The sequence below is a fragment of the Haliotis cracherodii genome, unplaced genomic scaffold (assembly GCF_022045235.1).
Source record: "Haliotis cracherodii isolate W230 unplaced genomic scaffold, xgHalCrac1.p SCAF_10, whole genome shotgun sequence".
In the NCBI taxonomy this organism is placed as follows: Eukaryota; Metazoa; Mollusca; class Gastropoda; order Lepetellida; family Haliotidae; genus Haliotis; species Haliotis cracherodii.
Window position 1 is genome coordinate 40,567,298 of NW_027266265.1, and position 22,915 is coordinate 40,590,212.

A 22,915-nucleotide genomic window follows, 5' to 3' on the forward strand; every position below is an offset into this window, starting at 1 on the left:
TATCTGGCTCAGCGGTTGGTATTATGAGCAATGGTCAACGCCGTCGGGGTACGATGGCACGCAAGTCACCGAATCTGACCATCCGATCTTCTTGAGTCGCCTCTTAAGACACGCAACTGAGTGCTGTCGTACAATACCGCCATGTTCTATTTATCTATTCAGTCACGTTTTACTTCACATACCGCTGTACCGGCCTGACATACAGAGTAGTTCTGTTGTGCCCTGACCTAAACCAGCTTGTGGGCATCGATCCCTATTTTCCCGCTGCTGTTGGTAGATTATCTCCCGATCTACCATAAAGGTGTCTTAGGGTGGTTTGGTTTTCAAAATGCAGTTGATAATAGTGATCTTGATGTCATTTGGAAAGATTTGGTCAATTGCTGTTTATAAGTGAGATATCCCAAGAAACACTGCATTGATTGGATTAAAGCTTGGAACCAAAGTTTGCATACTCCAGTCAGTAATGGTGACCTTGACATTTCCTTCAAGCTCACATGAAGCATTTGGCCAATTTCCTGTTTGTTGTGTGAATGCCACTTATGGTATGCAGTTCCGTATTACATATTGGGAGTTACATTTGTATCTCCCTTAGAATGATGCCTGTAAGTCGGTCGCCATTAAGTCAGTTGGGCTACAAAACACGTGTCTATGTTTTGCTGGCTATTGCATTGCACAGAGCTTGTAACACTGTCTTGGTGAGAAATCTCAATAAACAATGTATGGATGTTATACATAATGTGTTCAAAGTCAACAATAGATGACACCATGGACTTAAATAACATGTGAATAATGTGATCACCTTCACTTCTTTTCATGGTCACTGGGAGCTTTCCTCAGTTTGCTGTTTGTTCGTGAAATATCTATGGACATATTGCATAGAATAAGTTCATTTTACACGGGAAGCCATTTTAGGAGATCTGCGACCAGGCTTAGTGGTGAAAAACCTTGACCACATTATCGGGTCAGTTTTACAGATAACGATTGACTTCTTTGCATTTTTGTTTATTTGTTGTTTAACGCCATACTCAACAATATTCAAGCTATATGATGGAGGTATGTAAATAACCGAGTCTGAATCAGACAATCCTGTGATTGATATCATGACTATCTACACAAATATGATACGATGACATGCATCAACCAACACGGCGAGCCTGATCACCCGATCTTAGGACAAGCATGGGTTGTTGAAGACCAATTTTAACCCGGATCTTCCCGGTAATTTTGATTTTGTACTGGTTTACGTATCGTTGCTTCATGTGGTTGGCATTATCAGGATAATACCCAAAAGTTGTTAGCAGGTATGCTTCTTCTCCCAATGGTTCCCTGTACCTAATATATAGACTTAGCTTCAGATAAAGATGATATCATGTTAACACACTCTCAAAGTGTCTTTGTTCTGAGAGGCTTTTTTACCCAGACGGCCCAACAGCTTCAACACAACCAGAGCTTCAGTGCGGTATATTCTTACAAGAGATGCCATATTGGACGTTGGACACTGTCATGAATTGATGTGGGTAACATGTCTAGTGAATTTAAATGAGCAATATCTGGCAGCGGTCGTAAACTATTTTGCACCGATGATTTCTAATCTGCGATATGTACATGGTGCCTACGTACTTGACCCAAAACCCCTGGAACATTCAAACAGTGAGTGAGTGAATATGGTTTTACGCCGTTTGTAGCAATACTCCAGCAATATCACGGCGGGGGACACCAGAAATGGGCCTCACACATTGTACCCATGTCGGGAATCGAACCCTGGTCTTCGGCGTGACGAGCGAACGCTTTAACCACTAGGCTATCCGACCGGCCCCCATTCAAACAGCAAAGTATTAACCAACTCACATGACCCAGTCTAAATCTGATATTTTATTTGTTTGATGAAAGTGATAAGTGACATATTAGGTTGATGATACCTAGGGACACGTTGAACATAGATCTACGCTCGATGTCCCAATTTGCATCTTCAGCTCCTAATGTTTACATCTTTGTCGTCGCAGTATCGGAGTAAGACGGCGGGTTGTCGAAACCCTGGAATGCTGGATTGTCCTTCCCAACGTCCCCTTCAGGGGCCTCCTTGGCGTAGCGCCCTGTTCTGTTCTCCGGCAGTGAGGGTCCCCACTCGGGAAGCGGGGAGGACAGCTTCCTAAGGAGCTGTAGCAGGAGTAGGAGAATGGTATTTTCTTCAGCTGGTTACATGCATAGGGCATGCATAGTGCAAGATGTAATTGTCACTTGATTTGATTATGTAATAGAAAAGGTAGTTAATAAACAGTGTTACTGACATATGTCTAATATATTGATTTAGTAGTTTAAGTTATAACAAACTATATTTTCTGGAAAAGAATCTGTGGAGATAAAATAATTGTTATTGTTAAGAGTGAGTGAGTTACAATTTAACGTCGCATCGGCATTATTTCAGCCATATAGCGACGTTATTGTTAAGAAAGCGAACGTGTCGATGCTTCTACATATTGTGACACTGGACGGTGGGGTAGTCTAGTGGTTAAAGTGTTCGCTAGTCCGGGATCGGTTCCCCACATGAGTAAAATGTGAAAAGCCCATTTCCATTGTCCCTGCGCCGTGATATTGCTGGAATGTTGCTGTAGGCGGCGTAAAATCATACCCACTCACTAATATTGCACTACAAAGCAAGGTGCAACGGTAAAATATAAAACGTCAAAGATTTTCCAACGAAACAGATTCCATTGGGTGTAAAAGGCAAAATAGCCGTGAAAATTATATGAATGGTTCACTGAAAATCAGTGATGACACCAGGTGTTCGCGAAAAGGGTACACATGTGCCGTCCTAACACGTGTTTAATGGGGACCACGTTTTAATTGGGGACGTATCCAACGTGACAAGGGAAAAACAGCATGCTTGATGTAGAAACGTTTGATATAGGACAATAACAAGCACCTCAAAATAACTGTTAATACAATGGAGACACAGTGAGCATGTAATACTATACGTACATCCAAGCCACCATTGCGGAGGAAGTGGAACAAGAACCAGCCGGGGATAGCGCTGATGGGGAAGAGAGCCACCAGCCAGTAGAGAGCCTGCGCCCAGTCCGGGTAGACGTAGCTACCAGAAGCCATAGGGGTGTACTGGATAGACTTGAACACTATGACTGTCTGTAACATAGGGTATACCGGGTGGACTTGAACATTATCACTGTCATAGTCTAACGTAAACACTACTTACAAACAACACGATGGCGCCATAATCCAGCGTGAACACTACTCACAAACATCACGATGGCACCATAGTCTAAGTTAAAAACTGCTCACAAACAACACGATGGCACCATAGTCTAAGTTAAAAACTACTCACAAACAACACGAGTGCGTCATTGCCTAACGTAAACATTACTCACAAACAACAGGATGGCACTATAGTCTAAGGTAAAAAAAACTACTCACTTACAACACGATGGCACCATAGTCTAAGGTAAAAACTACTCATAAACAACACAATGGCGCCATACTCAACGCAGACACTCACAAACAACACAATGACGTCATAGTCCAACGTAAACACTACTCACAAACAACACGATGACGTCAATTCCCAACGTAAACACAACACACAAACAACACGATGACGTCATAGTCTAACGTGAAATCTATTTACAAACAACACGATGGCGCCATGATCTAACGCAGACACTCACAAACAACACGATGACGTCATAGTCCAGTGTGAACACTATTCACAAACAACACGATGACGTCATCGCCTAACGTAAACACTACTCACTAACAACGCGATGACGTCTTTGCCTAACGTGAACACTACTCACAAACAACACGATGACATCATCGCCTAACTTAAACACTATTCACAAAGAACACGACGGCGCCATAGTTTAACGTGAACACTGCTCACAAACAACAAGACGGCGCCATAATCTAACGCAGACACTCACAAACAACATAGCGGGGGTCATGAAGCACCAGCAGAACCTCCAGTAGACGGCCGGACGTTTCCCCAGCATCATGGAGATGTCCTCGGAGAACCGACTGTAACCTGCAGCAGGAATGCATTGACACTCAAATATCACATAACTTCAGAGTTAAAAGCCATATTAAATTGACTAATATCCCTTGTATTCAATTCTACACGTTTGTTCTAAATATGATAAGCAATACATCGGAGCTATGTTTGATCCTAGTAGCGTCCACCGATTGTTGTTCCATAAGTGCATGTCGTTATACATTATCTTGATGTTCTTCACTACCCGTGAAGATCCGGAGTAGAATTGGTCTTCAGCAACCCATGCTTGTCGTAACAGTCGGCTATGCATGTCGTAAGTGGCGACTAATGTGATCGGGTGGTCAGGATCGCTGACTTGGTTGATGCATGTAATCGAACCCCAATTGCGTGTATCGATGCTCATGATATCAATCACATAATTGTCTGGTCCACACTCGATTATTAACTGACCGCCGTCATGTAGCTGGAATATTGCTGATAACGGCGTCCAACAACAAACAATCAGATCCCCCAAAACAAATGATATGCTTCACACAAAAAGCACTGTTGTTCAGGGCGGCGGAGTTGCCATATGACCGCCTCCGTAGTAGAGTGTCCGCCCGGAGAGCGGAAGGTTCGGGGTTCTATCCCCGGCCGCGTCTACCAAAAGACGTTGATGGAAGATGGAACTTGTTACCCTGTCAAACAAAGACTGGTTGCCTCGGAGTAAGTGTACTGTGTCTAAATGGGGTATTCATGTTAAACTATAAATCAGCATCCACACACACACATGCACACACGCACGCACGCACGCACGCACGCACGCACGACGTTAAACCCCATTTCACCTCATCTCACTTACCATATATGAAGTTGAGGGCGAAACACTCGAGAAGACCGACAAACAACAGGGGGAAACCGCTGACGGCAGTGTCTATCAGGTCCAGTAGATATATGCCACCCTACATAACACAGTATTAACGTGGAAATCATGTTTATGATCCATTTAACCGTGAAAGTTACAAGGCAAATGATAACATGTTTATGTTTGATAATCAACAATCAAGTGTTGAAGATGAAATAAGAATACATGTATATCACATGTCGTTTGTGGTCAGATATTGTGATAATCAATAAAGGGGGAAAAGGAAACCTGCTCAATAAATGGAGGGGGGCAGTTTCCCTCTGGTAAACGCAGACGCTCTTTCGTGCAACATTATTCTCTCGTTGGTTGCAGATACTCTTCTTGCAACCAAGATCCCTTGCTAGTTGCAGATACTCTTCTTGGAACCAAGGCTCCTCTCTAGTTGCAGATACTCTTCTTGCAACCATGGCCCCTTGCTAGTTGCAGATACTCTTCTTGCAACCATGGTCCCTTGCCAGTTGCTGATACCCTTCTTGGAACCAAGATCCCTTGCTAGTTTCAGATACTCTTCTTGGAACTAAGGTGCCTTGCTAGTTTCAGATACTTTTCTTGGAACCAAGGTCCCTTGCCAGTTGCTGATACCCTTCTTGGAACTAAGGTCCCTTGCTAGTTGCAGATACTCTTCTTGGAACTAAGGTGCCTTGCTAGTTTGAGATACTCTTCTTGGAACCAAGGACCCTTGCCAGTTGCTGATACCCTTCTTGGAACTAAGGTCCCTTGCTAGTTGCAGATACTCTTCTTGGAAGCACTGTCCCTCGCCAGAGGCAGACACTCTTCGGTAGGCAGTTTCACCCTGCTAGATGCAGATACTCTTTTGGGGGACATTATCCTCTTGATAGTTGCAGACACTCTTCTTGGAAGCAGTGACCTTCGCCAGATGCAGATACTGTTCTTAGAAGCAGCGTCCCTTGCTAGTTTCAGATACTCTTCGGTAGGCAGATTCACCCTGCCAGATTCAGACATTTTTTTGTGGTGGACATCATCCACTTGTTAGTTGCAGACGTTCTTCTTGGAAGCAGTGACCCATGCCAAATGCAGATACTGTTCTTGGAAGCAGTGTCCCTTGCTAGTTTCATACTCTCTTCTTGGAAGCAGTGTCTTTCGCCAGATGCAGACACTCTTCGGTTAGCAGCATCCCCTCTGCTTAATGCAGCCGCTCTGCAGGAGGAAATAGGACAGTAGGCCACATTCATTGTGCATTCTTGAAATTACTCACGTTTGTAGTCATAGGCAAAGCCATGAGGTAGAAGCCGACACACAGGGACACCCGGAAGTAGGTGGAGTTCCGAAAGTTCTTCCTTAAGATCCAGTCGTACTCATCAGATATTGAGGAGATGACCGTCTCTATGATGGAGAACTGAAACAAGTGGAAATGGCTGGTGACGCCAATAACTCGTCCTTAGGTAAGATCAAGCAATGAAATTGCATTAAATCCTTTGCAGACCACTCTGCCGTCATCGGTTACTATCAAAATCAAATGACATCACTGTTCTCTTTGCCAATGAAGCCGGTCAGATGTACATTTTACACACTAGACACTGGTTATTTAAGAAAATAGTTTGCTCATATGCAGTGTACTAAAGTATAGTTTTGCCTCGAACGTGTGTGACGTTCATTGGTACATTCAAGTAACATGCATGTGTCACCATTGGTACATTCAAGTAACGAGGATGTGTCATCATTGGTACATTCAAGTAACCAGGATGTGTCACCATTGGTACATTCAAGTAACCAGGATGTGTCACCATTGGTACATTCAAGTAACCAGGATGTGTCACCATTGGTACATTTAAATAACCAGGATCTGTCACCATTGGTACATTCAAGTAACCAGGATGTGTCACCATTGGTACATTCAAATAACCAGGATGTGTCACCATTGGTACATTCAAATAACCAGGATGTGTCACCATTGGTACATTCAAGTAACCAGGATGTATCACCATGGGCGGCACTTTGTACAGGTGCAGAGTTGTCTGAACGAGTTTGATAATTTCACTCTTACAGTTTAAATTTTGTTCCATGTATATTTCACCAATCGTTAATTGGTGTGGATGCCCATTTTGATTGACAAGAATGACAGAACAATGTTACCAAGGATACGTTAAATCAGTGTAATGACGTTAGCCTTTAATACGTAACTAACAAAGTGTATTTTATCGCAGGATAAAGTACTGTCGGAGCCTTTGATCTTTCAGCGAAGCTTCTTAGAGTTGTTTATAAACTGTAAAGGTTGGCAGATTGATTTTGGATGATAAATAGAGTCACATCCTCGCGTCTTTTTATACAGAATATATCAACATTCGTAGATGAAAGTTGAAGACCCACTCAGGTGATATTCTCTATTTCTCATCTCATGTGACATCTACGTCTAAGTTAGGCGGTGGGGTAGCCTAGTGGTTAAAGCGTTCTCTCGTCACGCTGAACCTGGTTACAATATGTGAAGCCCATTTCTGATGTCCCCCGCGGTGATATTGCTGGAATATTCCTAAAAGCGGCGTAAAACCATACTCACTCACTCACTCCACGTTCACTTCCACATAGCTATAAAGAAGGAACTGACCTGAGAGCTGAAGCCTATGATGAGCATCATGAAGAAGAACAGGATGGCCCAGACGGTGGGGGCCGGCATGCTGGCCAGAGCCTCTGGGTAGGCGATGAAAGCCAGACCTGGACCTTATGATAGCACTAAAGGGTCACGCGTGGCATAATCATGTGTTCAGGTACTGAGAACATGCCTACACGTTTTTCTTGTCCCTTAAATTAAACGCCTAAACATGTTTGTATCTCAAACAAGTTAAGAATTGAGTTTATAACATCACCATGTGTATAATCTAAATATGTTGAGGATCCAAATATATATGTTCATAAAGAAAAGAACACAAATATTTAACAGTCAACGAACACTCATTTCATGATATACTGAATACCTCTCACACATGCATCAAACACTTACCTCATCTACAGCAAACAGCTACCTCAAATACAGTGACATCGATCACCTACCTCGCCTTAAGTGAAAATCTATCTCGCCACCAATTAAAACCTACCTCGACTACAATGAAAACCTATCTCGCCTACAATGAAAACCTATCTCGCCTACAATGAAAACCTACCTCGCCTACATTGAAAACCTACCTCTAGTACAATGAGTGAGTGAGTGAGTGAGTGAGTGAGTGAGTGAGTTGGGTTTAACGCCGCTTTTAACAGTATTCCACTTATATCACGGCGTGTCAGCTTAATGTGGTAGGAAAGCCCGAAGTGATGCAGGTCTCAGACGTTTACCACTTCGGTGAAACCCACGAGCACGGGTATGGTGCTGACAAACCTAGAAACATAATCGGGGCGAACCGGGATTCGAACCCACAATCATAGGTTTCTGGCGTGTCGAAGAGACGCAACTCTTCACAGCGAATCGCGGCGCCTTAGACGACTGGGCCACCCGTTCCCCCTACAACAATGAAAACCTGTCTCGCCTACAATGAAAACCTACCTCGACTACAATGAAAACCTACCTCGCCTACAATGAAAACCTACCTCGCCTACAATGAAAACCTACCTCTACTACAATGAAAACCTACCTCTACTACAATGAAAACCTACCTCGCCTACAATGAAAACATACCTCTACTACTATGAAAACCTGTCTCGCCCACAATGAAAACCTACATTATCACAGCAAACATCTACATTGTACCTCACCGACATCTAACAGACGAATCGCCTACAGTGGACGCCGACATCATCTAAAACACTCACATCGTCAACAACAAAAACCTACCTCCTGCAGCAACATCGGCTACGCTGACCTGCCTGTTGTACGCCATGAACCCCAGCACAGTGAACACCACAAATCCCGAGAAGAAGCTCGTGAGACAGTCCACGAGAGGAACAATCAAGGCGTCCCTGGGATTGAAAAAAAAACCGGTTGTCAAGTGAACGAAATGAACGCCATAACAACTCGAGAGTACAACACGAGAGAAGGTTTGATTAACAGTCATACATCTAGCGAGAGACTCTTATAATGTAAATCTTGAAAGGAATGTGTCCCCAAATGAATGCGACTGCTGGCCCCGAGTCCAAAATGCGACACAATTTCATTAATTAATAATGATAAAAAATTTTTTATTTTACCTGAGACAGAAGTTGTCGAACTTGTTGAAGCTTGACATGAGCACCAGGCCCCCGGAACAGGCACTAAGGGAGTAGAACACCTGAGTGGCTGCGTCACTCCACACCTGGAAGCAGCCGTAGTCAGAGGATGAAGATGAACAATGGTGTTACTTTTTATAATATAAATAAAACCACAGTCAGAGGCTTGGAAAATCACAGAATATACGTACATTTGCACATATTTTGTGGAGACAGGACATTGGTATTGCACTTTGTTAGCCAACACGTATTGTCGTTTGTTAGTTCAAATCCAGCATGCACTAATAACTTAATTACATATTTTATGTTGGTATTTAACATTTTATTCATGAAAAGCAATTTTACCGCAGACACCCCAATGTCTCACGCCTAGGTGTAATATATTATTTCATATCGTTATCAATATTGATCAACTTTATTCAGAAGCATCCTTGTAGCCAAACAGATGCTTTTGATGTACTGACGCAATGGTAGATGCTGATGTCATAGTCATTGTTGACGTCATATGGACACTGTCAGCGTCTCAGCACAATTCTTGACCCAAACATCAGACCCTAACGTCAATTACTATGAAGCGTGGATAACAAATATATTATTGTGTGTGTGTGAATCATCTCATAAAATATAACAAATTCCGACACATATACTCGTGTCATAACCATGATACACCGAACGAGTGAGTGAGTGAGTATGGTTTTACGCCGATTTTAGCAATATTCCAGCAATATCACGGCGGGGGACACCAGAAATGGGCTTCACACATTGTACCCATGTCGGGAATCGAACCCGGGTCTTCGGCGTGACGAGCGAACGCTTTAACCACTAGGCTACCCGACCGCCCCACACCGAACGAGATGAAGAGAGTTGCGGAATATATTTAACTACAGACATGTAGAACATTCAAAGGTCCTGATTAGAAATGTATGGAATCAATCATCCAAGCACGGGTAGAGAACCATCTTCAGCTACGCGAAGCTCGTTTAAACACGAGTGTTTCGTCCCCTCCAAGCTGACACACGCGTGCAATTGAGATGTACAAGACAAAGGCCAACTACATGCATATGCCGTAGTTTAGTTAACCTACAATAACCCAATATCCAACGTTGCTTATTTGTTAGTTTGTTGCTTTTGATTAATATCGTAGAATGTTTGATTGTTTGTTGTTTAAAGCCACACTCAGCAATATTCCAGCCATATGACGGGGGTCTGTAAATAATCGAGTCTGGACCATACAATACTGTATTGACATCATGAGCATGGATCCGCGCAGTTGGGATACGATGACATGCATCAACCAAGTCAGCGAGCCTGACCACCTGATCCCGTTAGTCGCCTCTTACGACAAGCATAGTCGCCTTTGACGGCAAGCATGGGTTGCTGAAGACCTATTCTGCCCCGGGTCTTCATGGGTTATATCTTAGAATGAATATATACTGAACCATTGAATATTTTGAGGGATATTGCTTTGTAGTGAAGATTGAGCACACAGTTTCATAAATATATTCATGAACCCTAACCTTTTCGTTCAGTATAATATTGGTTACTTATAAGGTCATGGCATTAGATGTTGTTGTAACTTGTTCCTTAATTGGGCATCCAGGCTACTAATGTTCACTGGTATTGTGACGGACAAGGAGCCGCGTTGCTAATTGGTTCACCATATATGCAAGGACACCGTCAGGTGCCATTAGAAGAGGAACACTACACCACATTGTGTAAACATTCTTATCCCACACTCGTGTTTCCCATTCCCGGCGATTAACTTGCGCATAAACACAGGTGGGAGTATGTGCTGTTGAACGCCGCAGGCTGTAATATACACCTATATCTTGGGAATATATATGAACAACGATCCCTGCCATCAGGCAAGACGAGTACAACGATGTCACAGACACCAACACCCGATCCAAGGGCGGGGCGGGAGGGAGAGGGTGGGGGTTTGGCATTTAGTTTCTATTTATAATTTGTATATTACGAATTTCATAGACAAACATCAGATCCATGTTTCTATACTCATGTTTCATTAAGGTCTCACGAGAACAGACTTTTAGTGAACGTGAAAGACTACTACACAGAGTACCATCAAGAGTACAATCTCAATAAATTTTGATCACACTTTCGTCTGTCCAGATCGACCAAATACACAACCAGGAAGCCTATTTCTTCAGGTATCAAAGTAACCAGGTATTTAATTCTTGTTTGAGGAAAATGGACAGAATTGGCTACTGCCCTGTCATAAACTCTAACAGCCTTGCATGCGAACACAGTGTCAACTTTAAATGTTGATGATACTTCCTTTGCCACTGATAAGGGCAGCGCAGTTCAAAAGAGGAAGATAGTGACTTCACGATGATCCTAGATCAGGAGTGAGTGGGTGGGTGAGTATGGTTTAACGTCGCTTTTAGCAATATTCCAGCAATATCACTGCCGGGGGCACAAGAAATGGGCTTTACACATTGTACCCATGTCGGGAATCGAACCCGGGTCTTCGGCGTGACGAGCGAACGCGTTAACCACAAGACTACCCGACCGCCCCTTCCTAGACCAGGAAGACCTTCAATTGCCACCACGAAGAAAAATACATGATATGGTTATGGATGATCGACGACGCACCACACATCAAACAGCTAATACAGTAGGCATCTCTCTTGAGAGAGTTGAGGACATTCTGAGGAATGAAATGGGCATGACAAAGGTTTCAGAACGCTAGGTTCCAAGGCTTCTGACGCCTGATCAGAAAAGCTCCAGGATCATCATCTCTCATGAGAATGTACGTCCTTTATTTGAGCAGACCAAGCTGATAGTGTTGAGCAATTTGTAATCATGGATGAATCTTGGGCCTTGAACAGCAGTCAAAGCTATGGAAACATCCGAAGAATGCATAGTCTGTTCCACCTTAATGCCTTCGCTTGTCTGGAATTCCAAGGGAATCCTACTGGTGAACTAGCACCCGAAGGTATGACCATTAATGGCTCATTCTATGCTAATCTGCTTTTGCAACTGCGCGATAGTATCAAGGCTGAACGTGGTGGAATATTCATTAAACGACACCAGTACAATGCAAGTCTGTTGTCGCCATGGCTGCAATGCCTGACTGTGGCTTTGAACTAATCATCATCCGTATTCAACAGATTTGGCACCGTCAGAGTTCCACCTCTTCCCAAACTTGAAGAGAGAACATTCTGACAAGAGTCATGCAAATGATGATGACGTCTTGCTGCTGTGGGGGACCTTTGACACTACGAGGAGTAGGCTTTCTACACCAGTGTGATCCAGGCACTCTAGCATCATTGGCAGGAGTGTGTGGGCCTCGTAGAAGAATATGTTGAGAAATGATTAGCAACTTCATCAACTTATCACTGTTAGGCTTGGAAGGTTTCAGTCACCCTCGTACAAAACCTCTCAGTTTTAATCATTGGTAGCGACTGCTCCCAGAGGCTGGTGGTGGTTTTGTCGGGTGGCCAACCATTCACATAGTCGTTATACTTCAGCCATTGTAATCGCGTAATTCCGATTTGGTTGCATCTTATGATAATCAAGAAGGATTCTAGTCTTGTCAGTAGAACTTTCGATAGTCACGCCGAAGGTTCTAGTTCGAGTCCCCACATGGGTACAGTGAGTGAAGCTCATTTCTGGTGCCCCCCGTACCGCCGTGATAGTGCTGGATTATCATTAAAAGCGGCTCACTCGCTCGGGAAGGACCTCGCAACAACCTCTGAATCGGTATCTGTCACACAAGCCTGATATCGTGTTCCTTACATCCTGTGAGCTGTATATCCCCCTACAAAAGAAATCACCTCTGAGTCGGCCAGCCGGTTCCAGTCAGGCGTCAGGTAGAACTTGATGCCATCTGAAGAGCCATCAAGCGTTGCACCCCGGATGAGCAGCGCCGTCAGCAGAAGGTAGGGGAAGGTGGCGGTGAAGTAGACGACCTGCAACATACACCATTCTCAGTCAGGCTAGGACAGGGAACACACCAGTCACAGTCTGGCTAGGACAGGGAACATACCAGTCACGGTCAGGCTAGGACAGGGAACACACCAGTCACGGTCAGGCTAGGACAGGGAACACACCAGTCACGGTCAGGCTAGGACAGGGAACACACCAGTCACGGTCAGGCTAGGACAGGGAACACACAAGTCACGGTCAGGCTAGACAGGGAACACACCAGTCAAAGTGCGGATAGGACAAGGAATAGCCAAGGATTGAATGTGATATTATAAGAAGCAGTGCAATATAGATTTATCTTAAGAGGTTGTAACCTAGTCCTTACCATGGCACTAATATCAACACCCGCTCGTCTCGTGCAGCGGTTAAACCCGATCAAGACTCGATGTTCCCTAGTGTCCACAGTTATAAAACACTTATATCACCCGAGCGTTTGGTCATAAGTCACCGTAATCATAAAAGTAGCAGACAGTAACTATTTGAACTCACGAAGTAACTGTTTGAATTCACGAAGGACAGTCAAACAACATTTATTCATAAAGCTTCTAAGTAGCTTCTAAGTAGACTGTGTGCACCTACCTTCCCTAGTGACTTGATCCCCTTGATGAGTACTCCGAAGACAACGAACCACGCCAACAGCAGGCACAGGGCAAGACGCCAGTTGAGGGCACCCATGTTCTCCATCCCATCGGACATTTGCAGCACGTAGTTCCTGAAACACCAGGTGTCACGGCATTTAACATTCATATATAAACATCTGCAGCACGTAGTTCCTGAAACACAAGGTGTCACGGCATTTAACATTTATATATGAACATCTGCAGCATGTGCTCCCTGAAACATCAGGTGTCACGGCATTTAACATTCATATATAAACATCTGCAGCATGTGCTCCCTGAAACACCAGGTGTCACGGTACTTAGCATTCATATATAAACATCTGCAGCATGTGCTCCCTGAAACACCAGGTGTCACGGCATTTAATGTTCATATTTAAACATCTGCAGCACGTAGTTCCAGAAACACCAGGTGTCACGGCATTTAACATTCATATAAACATCTGCATCATGTGCTCCCTGAAACACCAGGTGTCACGGCATTTAACATTCATATATAAACATCCGCAGCATGTGCTCCCTGAAACACCAGGTGTCACGGCATTTAACATTCATATATAAACATCTGCAGCATGTGCTCCCTGAAACATCAGGTGTCACGGCATTTAACGTTCATATATAAACATCTGCAGCACGTGCTCCCTGAAACACCAGGTGTCACGGCATTTAACGTTCATATATAAACATCTGCAGCATGTGCTCCCTGAAACACCAGGTGTCACGGCATTTAACATTCATATATAAACATCTGCAGCATGTGCTCCCTGAAACATCAGGTGTCACGGCATTTAACGTTCATATATAAACATCTGCAGCACGTGCTCCCTGAAACACCAGGTGTCACGGCATTTAACATTCATATATAAACATCTGCAGCATGTGTTCCCTGAAACACCAGGTGTCACGGCATTTAACATTGATATATAAATATCCGCAGCATGTGCTCCCTGAAACACCAGGTGTCACGACATTTAACATTCATATATAAATATCCGCAGCATGTGCTTCCTGAAACACCAGGTGTCACGGCATTTAACGTTCATATATAAACATCTGCAGCATGTGCTTCCTGAAACATCAGGTGTCACGGCATTTAACGTTCATATATAAATATCCGCAGCATGTGCTTCCTGAAAACACCAGGTGTCACGGCATTTAACATTCATATATAAATATCCGCAGCATGTGCTTCCTGAAACTCCAGCTGTCACGGCATTTAACGTTCATATATAAACATCTGCAACATGTGCTCCCTGAAACACCAGGTGTCACGGCATTTAACATTCATATATAAACATCTGCAGCATGTGCTCCCTGAAACACCAGATGTCACGGCATTTAACGTTCATATATAAACATCTGCAACATGTGCTCCCTGAAACACCAGGTGTCACGGCATTTAACATTCATATATAAACATCTGCAGCATGTGCTCCCTGAAACACCAGATGTCACGGCATTTAACGTTCATATATAAACATCTGCAGCATGTGCTCCCTGAAACACCAGGTGTCACGGCATTTAACGTTCATATATAAACATCTGCAGCATGTGCTCCCTGAAACACCAGATGTCACGGCATTTAACATTCATATATAAACATCCGCAGCATGTGCTCCCTGAAACACCAGGTGTCACGACATTTAACATTCATATATAAACATCTGCAGCATGTGCTCCCAGAAAACACCTGGTATCGCGCTGCACATTTACCGATTAAAAAGGCAACATTTACTGCCTTTTATGTAAAACAAAGTCTTGGACATCATTAAGCACTGCTTTACAAACCAGTCTTTTTCGTGGTTGTTTATTGGTACATTAGTTTACACCATGAGATAGAAATCCAATTCTCTTCATCTCTGCAAAATGGCGACGCCAGGTGAATAAAACTGCAAACAGTTTCAGTTCGTACAGCTCAACAAGTTGTAGTGAATAGTTATGTGTGCATGTTCTATGTAATACACACGGAATACGCAGATAACATGCCTCTAAAGACCTCTGTTACTTACAGAAAGTAGTCTTCACTGGCTGATATCGTGGCTGCAACATCGAAACAACATCAACGATAGCTAAATTTGTGTAAACATTAACCTTAATCACAGACAGTTAATTAAGTCTTAAAAGGCATTTCGAATTGATACACATAAGGAAGATAATTTATGGATGCCAACTTCTATTTTGTAACACAACGTTTCGGAGTATATGCTTACTCCTTCATCAGGTTGGCTTCCATTGTCTATCATAGCGCCAATTATCAGTTGGCCACCCTTGTTAAGTTTCCACTTTATGTTTTGTTATTACTTTTGATGTTCTAACATGTAAATATATATGGTCTCTGCCTCATAGCATTAATTCACCTGATGAAGGAGTAAGCATATAGTCCGAAACGGTGTGTTCCTCATGATAAAGAAGTTGACATCCATAAATTCTCTTCCTTAGCCAGTTAATTGTTAAATTTATTCATCCTCATTTATCAAACTTTAATAGTAACAAACATTACAGCTACGAACAATAAGCTTGTATCAGCAATAAGATAACAGAAATAATCAGAACACTATGGGTTAATAGATAAAAGCAGAGACTTGTATTCTTGATGTACAAAATATATTTAACTAAGTAAAGTAAAACACTCACTGCCGTTGGAAATGGTGAGATTAGTGTTGTTTGTGACCACGTTGCTATCAACGACGCAGTTAGGACTGTTCCAGTCATTGTCGCAGTGAGACCAGGGCAGTGTTCCCTGCATCGAGGAGAAGAAGTAGAAGAAGCAGTAGCCGATGATGACGTTGTAGTAGACGCCGATGAGACCCGACACGATCACCATGCTGTAGCCGAGCCCTGCAGTGAAGGACGTCACAGATACAATCAAACACCGTTGTGGCGAACTTTCGGTCGTCTCGAAGTAAATTGCTTGGTCCCTGCGTATTTCTTCCTTATTCATCATTTTTCGGTTGTGTCGAACTTCGAATAACTCAAAGTATTTACGTATGCCCCTGAACTTCGACACTATGTTGTATGACTGTACCTTCTATATTCAAAACAGTGGGGCAGCGGGGTAGCCTTGTGGTAAATCCGTTCGCTCGTCACGCCGAAGGCCCGGGTTCGAATAAAACCCGTACAAGACAAGTTCTCAGTAGTGATCCTACCTTTAAACAGAGGGTTGATCTTCCAGATGGTGATGGGGCCAAGACTGGCGAACTGGCCGAATGACAGCTCCATGAAAAACAGAGGCATCCCCACAAACAGCTGCATGGTCCAGTAGGGGATGAGGAACGCACCTGTACAACATTTGCTTCTGAATTCTTTAAATGCACTCGTTGTAAAAAATCTCATTGAGAATATAATCATGTTAAAATTTCTATCTTAATATACTTCTGTGGTTAAATGTTAAAGGTACGTTAAAAACTAAAGGTTTCTGTATTCTACCTCCGCCGTTCTTGAAGGCCAGGTAGGGGAACCTCCACACGTTGCCGAGGCCCACAGCGTAGCCGACACAGGTGAGGATGAACTCCAGCTTGCCTCCCCAGTTGCCGCGTTCCATCATTTCCTTCTCTGATACAGCATCAACTTCACCCTTTTCCGCTGTCGCCACATCTTTTGACTCATTATCTGACTTCTGGAAGTTTCAGTTTCATGAAGAACAGGACCGTTAATATTTGTATTGAACGGGAACCCAATTTTGACATTGTCATGGCAAATACTTTTTTGAAATCAAAACCCAAATCAAAATCTTGTCTTGCATCAAAACAAGTAACAAAGCACAAAACGCTCGCCAGGGCCCCGGTGACGCTGATCTTGATGTTGGAACGTCCTTCAAAACAGTCTTATGATTATAGCTCAATGTTCAACAACATCGTTAGGATGCCGGGTTTGAACTGGTTTTAGTTAAGACACGGTGCTCCTGCTTAATGTAGTAAGTTCAAAGTGTACCTCTTGAGAAACCCACAAAATCGGGGCGAATCTAGGATTCGAACCCACGATCATCAGATCCTGGCATACGTAAGGGATGCAACTCGAGAATGCAAATCAATACTATGGGTTCTAGACATAATCATAAAGGCATAGCATGATTTTAAAGGATGATGTATATAAGATTGTATGACCGATTTTGTGTCATCGTGCCCCGACATGCACCGTTGTTCTTGCTATCTACCGTTGGTTCGCCTGGCCCCGACTCGAACATTAACAGGCTGTCGTGATATAGCTGTAGTATTGCTGACTGCGACGTAAAATAACATTACCTCATTCTCCCACATACCTCCATTGTCGGTGACTGAGCCCTCCGCTGATTGCCGCACACCTGGGGATACAACACCTCTGGACTACGTTTTATGGTCTTATACCAGTCGCTGACCAAGATAGAGTTACCGACAGGTGTGGCGTTGCATATTTATTGCTCAGTTTAATTGTGGTCAAGGAATTTGTCTGACGCCGGGATCCGCTATTGTTTTCAACTTACCCTTGCGCTGCTTGTTAGAATCTACGTTCAGATGTAATTCAACCTTGCTCCTGTGTAGCTGTATCTGCTGGCGTCACCCTCTACCATCCCTCGGGAGCTGGCTGTATTGATGTGAATTTAAACCCGGGCGGTTTGGCTGTACTCAGGTGCACTGTCCGGATTGCACCGGTGTCAACATTTCAGGGTTGCACTGGTGTCAACACTTCAGGGTTGCACTGGTGTCAACATTTCAAGGTTGCACTGGTGTCAACATTATAGGGTTGCACTGGTGTCAACATTACAGGGTTGCACTGGTGTCAACATTACAGGGTTGCACTGGTGTCATCACTTCAGGGTTGCACTGGTGTCAACACTTCAGGGTGCACTGGTGTCAACATTTCAGGGCCACTGCGCTCAGAAATATTCCATAGATATGACGGCGGTCTGTAGATAATCGAATCTGGACCAGACAGTCCAGTGATTGACATCATGGGATACGATGACATGCATCAACCAAGTCAGTGAGCCTGACCACCCGATCCCGTTAGTCCCGTTACGACAAGAATGGGTAGAATCAATTCTAACGCTGGTTGTGGTGGTTGAAGTGGTGGTGGTAGTGGCAGTAGTGTCTGTAGCAGTTGTAGTGGTGGTGGTTGTAGGTTGTTGTAATTGTAGTAGCGGTGGTAGTGATTGTGAAGTCGACATGGTTGTTTTTCGTCACACTTAATCCAAACATCTTGGATACTATTCTGAAAGCATGCTTATTCATGATGATCAAACAAGGCCCATGAAGGCACCGGTGTGACACCGCATATGGACGTGTGGACAGGAACACGGCCAGGTCAGGCCAAGGCAGAATGATAGTTGGTTTGTAGAGTGAGTGAGTGAGTGAGTGAGTGAGTGAGTGAGTGAGTGAGTGAGTGAGTGAGTGAGTGAGTGAGTGAGTGAGTGAGTGAGTGAGTGAGTGAGTGAGTGAGTGAGTGAGTGAGTGAGTGAGTGAGTGAGTGAGTGAGTGAGTGAGTGAGTGAGTGAGTGAGTGAGTGAGTGAGTGAGTGAGTGAGTGAGTGAGTGAGTGAGTGAGTGAGTGAGTGAGTGAGTGAGTGAGTGAGTGAGTGAGTGAGTGAGTGAGTGAGTGAGTGAGTGAGTGAGTGAGTGAGTGAGTGAGTGAGTGAGTGAGTGAGTGAGTGAGTGAGTGAGTGAGTGAGTGAGTGAGTGAGTGAGTGAGTGAGTGAGTGAGTGAGTGAGTGAGTGAGTGAGTTGTGATAAATGCCGCTTTTAACAGTATTTATCACGGCGTGTCAGCTTTATAGACTCTTAAAACACGCCGGGGAGCATGAAATATAAATGTTACCACCAAGTATAAGAACAAAGATCAGTGTCGACGACAAACATCCATTCATGAGTGGCCCAGTCGTCTAAGGCGCCGCGATTCACTGTGTAGAGTTGCGTCCCTTGGGCACGCCAGACGATGTCCCTTCAGGTATTCCATACAGCGCCCTTGATATATTCATGTCTGGACCAGACAAACCAGTGACTGACAGATAGTCTCACACTGTCTCACGCTGACATGCAAGCAACTAATTTCAAGTGACCATTTATTTGCTTTTTTCGAAAAGCATAGGTTGCTGGGGTCTATTCTACCCCGGATTCTAGAGCAAAGAAAACCTAACTACACCAAAATGAATCCATGCGGGGCTCGAACCCAGGACCGCAACCCTTCCGTGTGAAGCTGACGTACTAGTATGACACGTGAGACAGATGGAAACCGTGAATGTGTCAGAGATGTATGTCCTACCATACATCTTTAATCAAACGACAACCCAGACCACTTTAATTCTAATCAAGGTTTATGGTAGGTCATGTTATACGAGAAACGCCCATGTCCGCTTGAAGATCCGTAAATCAACAATGAAATGTACCTTTTGTGTGTGTGGACCAATACTAATTGCCCATTATGAATATAGCGAACATCAAATCTACATAATGACGGCCACTGCATACTGTGGAGCCAAACTACAGTAGCATCGGTATGCAACACTTAGCTGTAGTTAGGAGGCCTGATGTACTTATCTTTTCAATGTAAAGATACAAACCCAAAATTTAATGTTGAAATTGGGATTATCTCAATAACTATAGGAAAATACATTGACGCTAAGTCTTGACCTTGTACGACACAAATAACGATATCCTACGAGGCATAGATAGGGTTTATCATACCTTGCTCTATATACTCCTAACTCTGTGAGAATAGAAGATAGCTGGTGAGAGTATTTTCAATGTGTTATTGGTATTCGCCAAGGATGTGTAGCATCGGTATGCAACACTTAGCTGTAGGAGGCCAGATCTACTTATATTTTCAATAAAAGGATACAAACCCCAAATCTAATGTGGAAATGGGAATTATTTCAATAACTATAGGAAAATATATTGACGCTTAGTCTTGACCTTGTACGACACAAATAACGATATCCTACGAGGCATAGATAGGGTTTATCATACCTAGCTCTATATACTCCTAACTCTGTGAGAATAGAAGATAGCTGGTGAGAGTATTTTCAAAGTGTTATTGGTATTCGCCAAGGATGTGTTTTGAGGCCACGTATATTCATAGTGAGTGAGTATGGTTTTACGCCGCTTTTAGCAATATTCCAGCAATATCACGGCGGGGGACACCAGAAATGGGCTTCACACATTGTACCCATGTCGGGAATCGAACCCGGGTCTTCGGCGTGACGAGCGAACGCTTTAACCACTAGGCAACCCGACCGCCCCTCGTATATTCATAAGATTCGTGCGTGCGTGCGTACGTTTGTATGTGTGCGTTTGTGATGTGTACCCACAAGAGTAGATTGTGTAAGGCCAATTTCCCGGTATTCCCCGCCGTGACATTACTGGAATATTGCTGAAAATGACGTAAAACCCAACCCAACTCACTCACTTAGTCACTGATACCTGTATAACTTGACTAAGGAGCGTACATGTTCTAGGGGAGTTCTGTCACTCAGTTACATGAAGGAAAATTGGTATAATTCCACGGATGATCATGGTGACTCACAAAAATGCCCTCTTCGAAGCAATGAGAAAGTTGTTTTTCAATCGTAACTGATTGATGTATACTGTCGGAGAGGTCTCCAAGTAGGCATTACGCCTGCTGACCATTTTTTGCTGTTTCGGCTAACGTTCAGTTATGCCTTATGTCGCAAAAACACCAAGACTATACCAACTAGCAGCAAATATTAAAAGGTATTTTGTACTCTGTTCAAAATATTTGGTGCAATAATTTCAAATCATACTGTAACAGTTTTGCAGTGCTGAAATAAGCTATGTAAATGGTATCAATAAAAAAACTAGAAATGAAAATGTTAATATGGAAGTGACTGATGTGACGAGCTTAGTCGTGACGGTAAAGACGGGGCACAGGTTGCGCCGCAATTAGCTGTGAAGATTTGCCGCCCTTAACTGTGTCAGGATCTGCTAGTCGTGAGTGTATGATGAAGGGCTCCAAGTCCACAAGTCCAAATTTACTACCGGGGTACCCGTCTCCTATAACCCGATCCTACCCGGGTACCCGCTGTAGGTCTCAAGAGAGAGGTACAAAATGTCTGATTGGGAAACGTTTGACCGTACTCCTGTCAAAATATAGTTAGATACACGTATAATCCGATCTGGTCATGCATACACTGAAGATGACTGAAGTTATATCATTATGTAAGCAAATAAAGTCAGAAGGAATGTGTGTATAGTCAGAAAGACATTTGTCACTTATAGTGTAACCATGGAGTGTTAAATAAATTTTGACATTGAACAATATAATCACGTGACTAAGCACGGGTCCGTGTAGTCCTGTGGGTACCTGGGTCCTACTCAGTACCCACCCGACCCGAGTACCTGAGTTACCCGTCCCAGCCCTAGTATGATGGCTAACACATTGTATCAGTTCAATATGTTAATGGCGGGCACGGGTGGCCCAGTCGTCTAAGGCGCCGCGATTCGCTGTGCAGAGTTGCGTCCCTTGGGCACGCAGAAACCTATGATTGTGGGTTCGAATCCCGGTTCGCCCCGATTATGTTTCTAGGTTTGTCAGCACCATACCCGTGCTCGTGGGTTTTCACCGAAGTGGTAAACGTCTGAGACCTGCATCACTTCGGGCTTACTTCCCACATTAAGCTGACACGCCGTGATATAACTGGAGTACTGTGAAAAGCGGCGTTAAACCCCAACTCACTCACTCACTCAATTTGTTAATGACGGTCGAACTTGTACTTCAGAACGAGGCTCCTTCGTCCGTATTCCTCGTGAAGGTAATACAACACCATAACACCTTCCAAAACTGAAATGTCATTTTCAACATAGGAAACAATTCAAGTTCGATTCGTAGAATCGAAGCTATTACGACCCGGGAACTGCCAGTTGAATGCTCGTGGTTCTCACCATAGGTAAATGTGGACGACCTTCTGCACTGTTCAATGTAAGGAATACGGAATGGGCCACAACATTTTGGCCACGAATGAATGATAGTTAAACTGGATCTTAAAAAATGTTGTTTTGAACTAATTTTCAGTGTGGCTACATTGAATAACTCTTACTGACTTGTTAAAAATAACCGAAAACGATTGTTCTATTCAGCGATATTGACAAAAAGACTTGATTGTGTTATAAAAATCTTTATTTTTTTCAACAACGTGCAAATGTAAATGTTTTTATACTTCTTATAACAGAAACTCAAATATGTGACAGCATTAATTTTAAATAAAGACATTCTATACGGATACATAATAGATTTATAATATTTAATATAGCATAAAGCAAAATGCATGACAAGAAATTATATCAGAGAATACATAGTGTGGACA

The 22,915-nt window shown here is 43.4% G+C and overlaps 1 protein-coding gene across 1 annotated transcript; it reads right to left on the bottom strand.

The window, feature by feature from the left end:
- Positions 1–1,983: 1,983 nt before the first annotated feature.
- On the bottom strand, positions 1,984–18,798 carry LOC139453819 (sodium- and chloride-dependent glycine transporter 1-like). Its single transcript, XM_071235278.1, has 16 exons — positions 18,648–18,798; positions 17,866–17,924; positions 17,051–17,240; positions 16,771–16,902; positions 16,259–16,462; positions 15,634–15,664; positions 13,587–13,719; positions 12,857–12,991; positions 9,042–9,145; positions 8,689–8,813; positions 7,471–7,583; positions 6,124–6,264; positions 4,845–4,944; positions 3,936–4,036; positions 2,980–3,141; positions 1,984–2,157 (listed from the first exon to the last, which is right to left on the bottom strand). The coding sequence occupies exons 1-16, from the start codon at positions 18,796–18,798 to the stop codon at positions 1,984–1,986; spliced, it is 2,055 nt and encodes a 684-aa protein (XP_071091379.1).
- Between the last annotated feature and the right edge of the window lie 4,117 nt (positions 18,799–22,915).

Bases quoted from the DNA above. Each gene is read 5' to 3' on its own strand.
- LOC139453819 (XM_071235278.1), bottom strand. From the start codon at position 18,798: ATGTTTGGATTAAGTGTGACGAAAAACAACCATGTCGACTTCACAATC. The intron at 16,903-17,050 runs GTAGAATACAGA...AATGTTGTACAG, and splicing joins GGCCTTCAAGAACGGCGGAG to GTGCGTTCCTCATCCCCTAC. The intron at 7,584-8,688 runs GTAGGTTTTTGT...TGCTATCATAAG, and splicing joins AGCCGATGTTGCTGCAGGAG to GTCCAGGTCTGGCTTTCATC.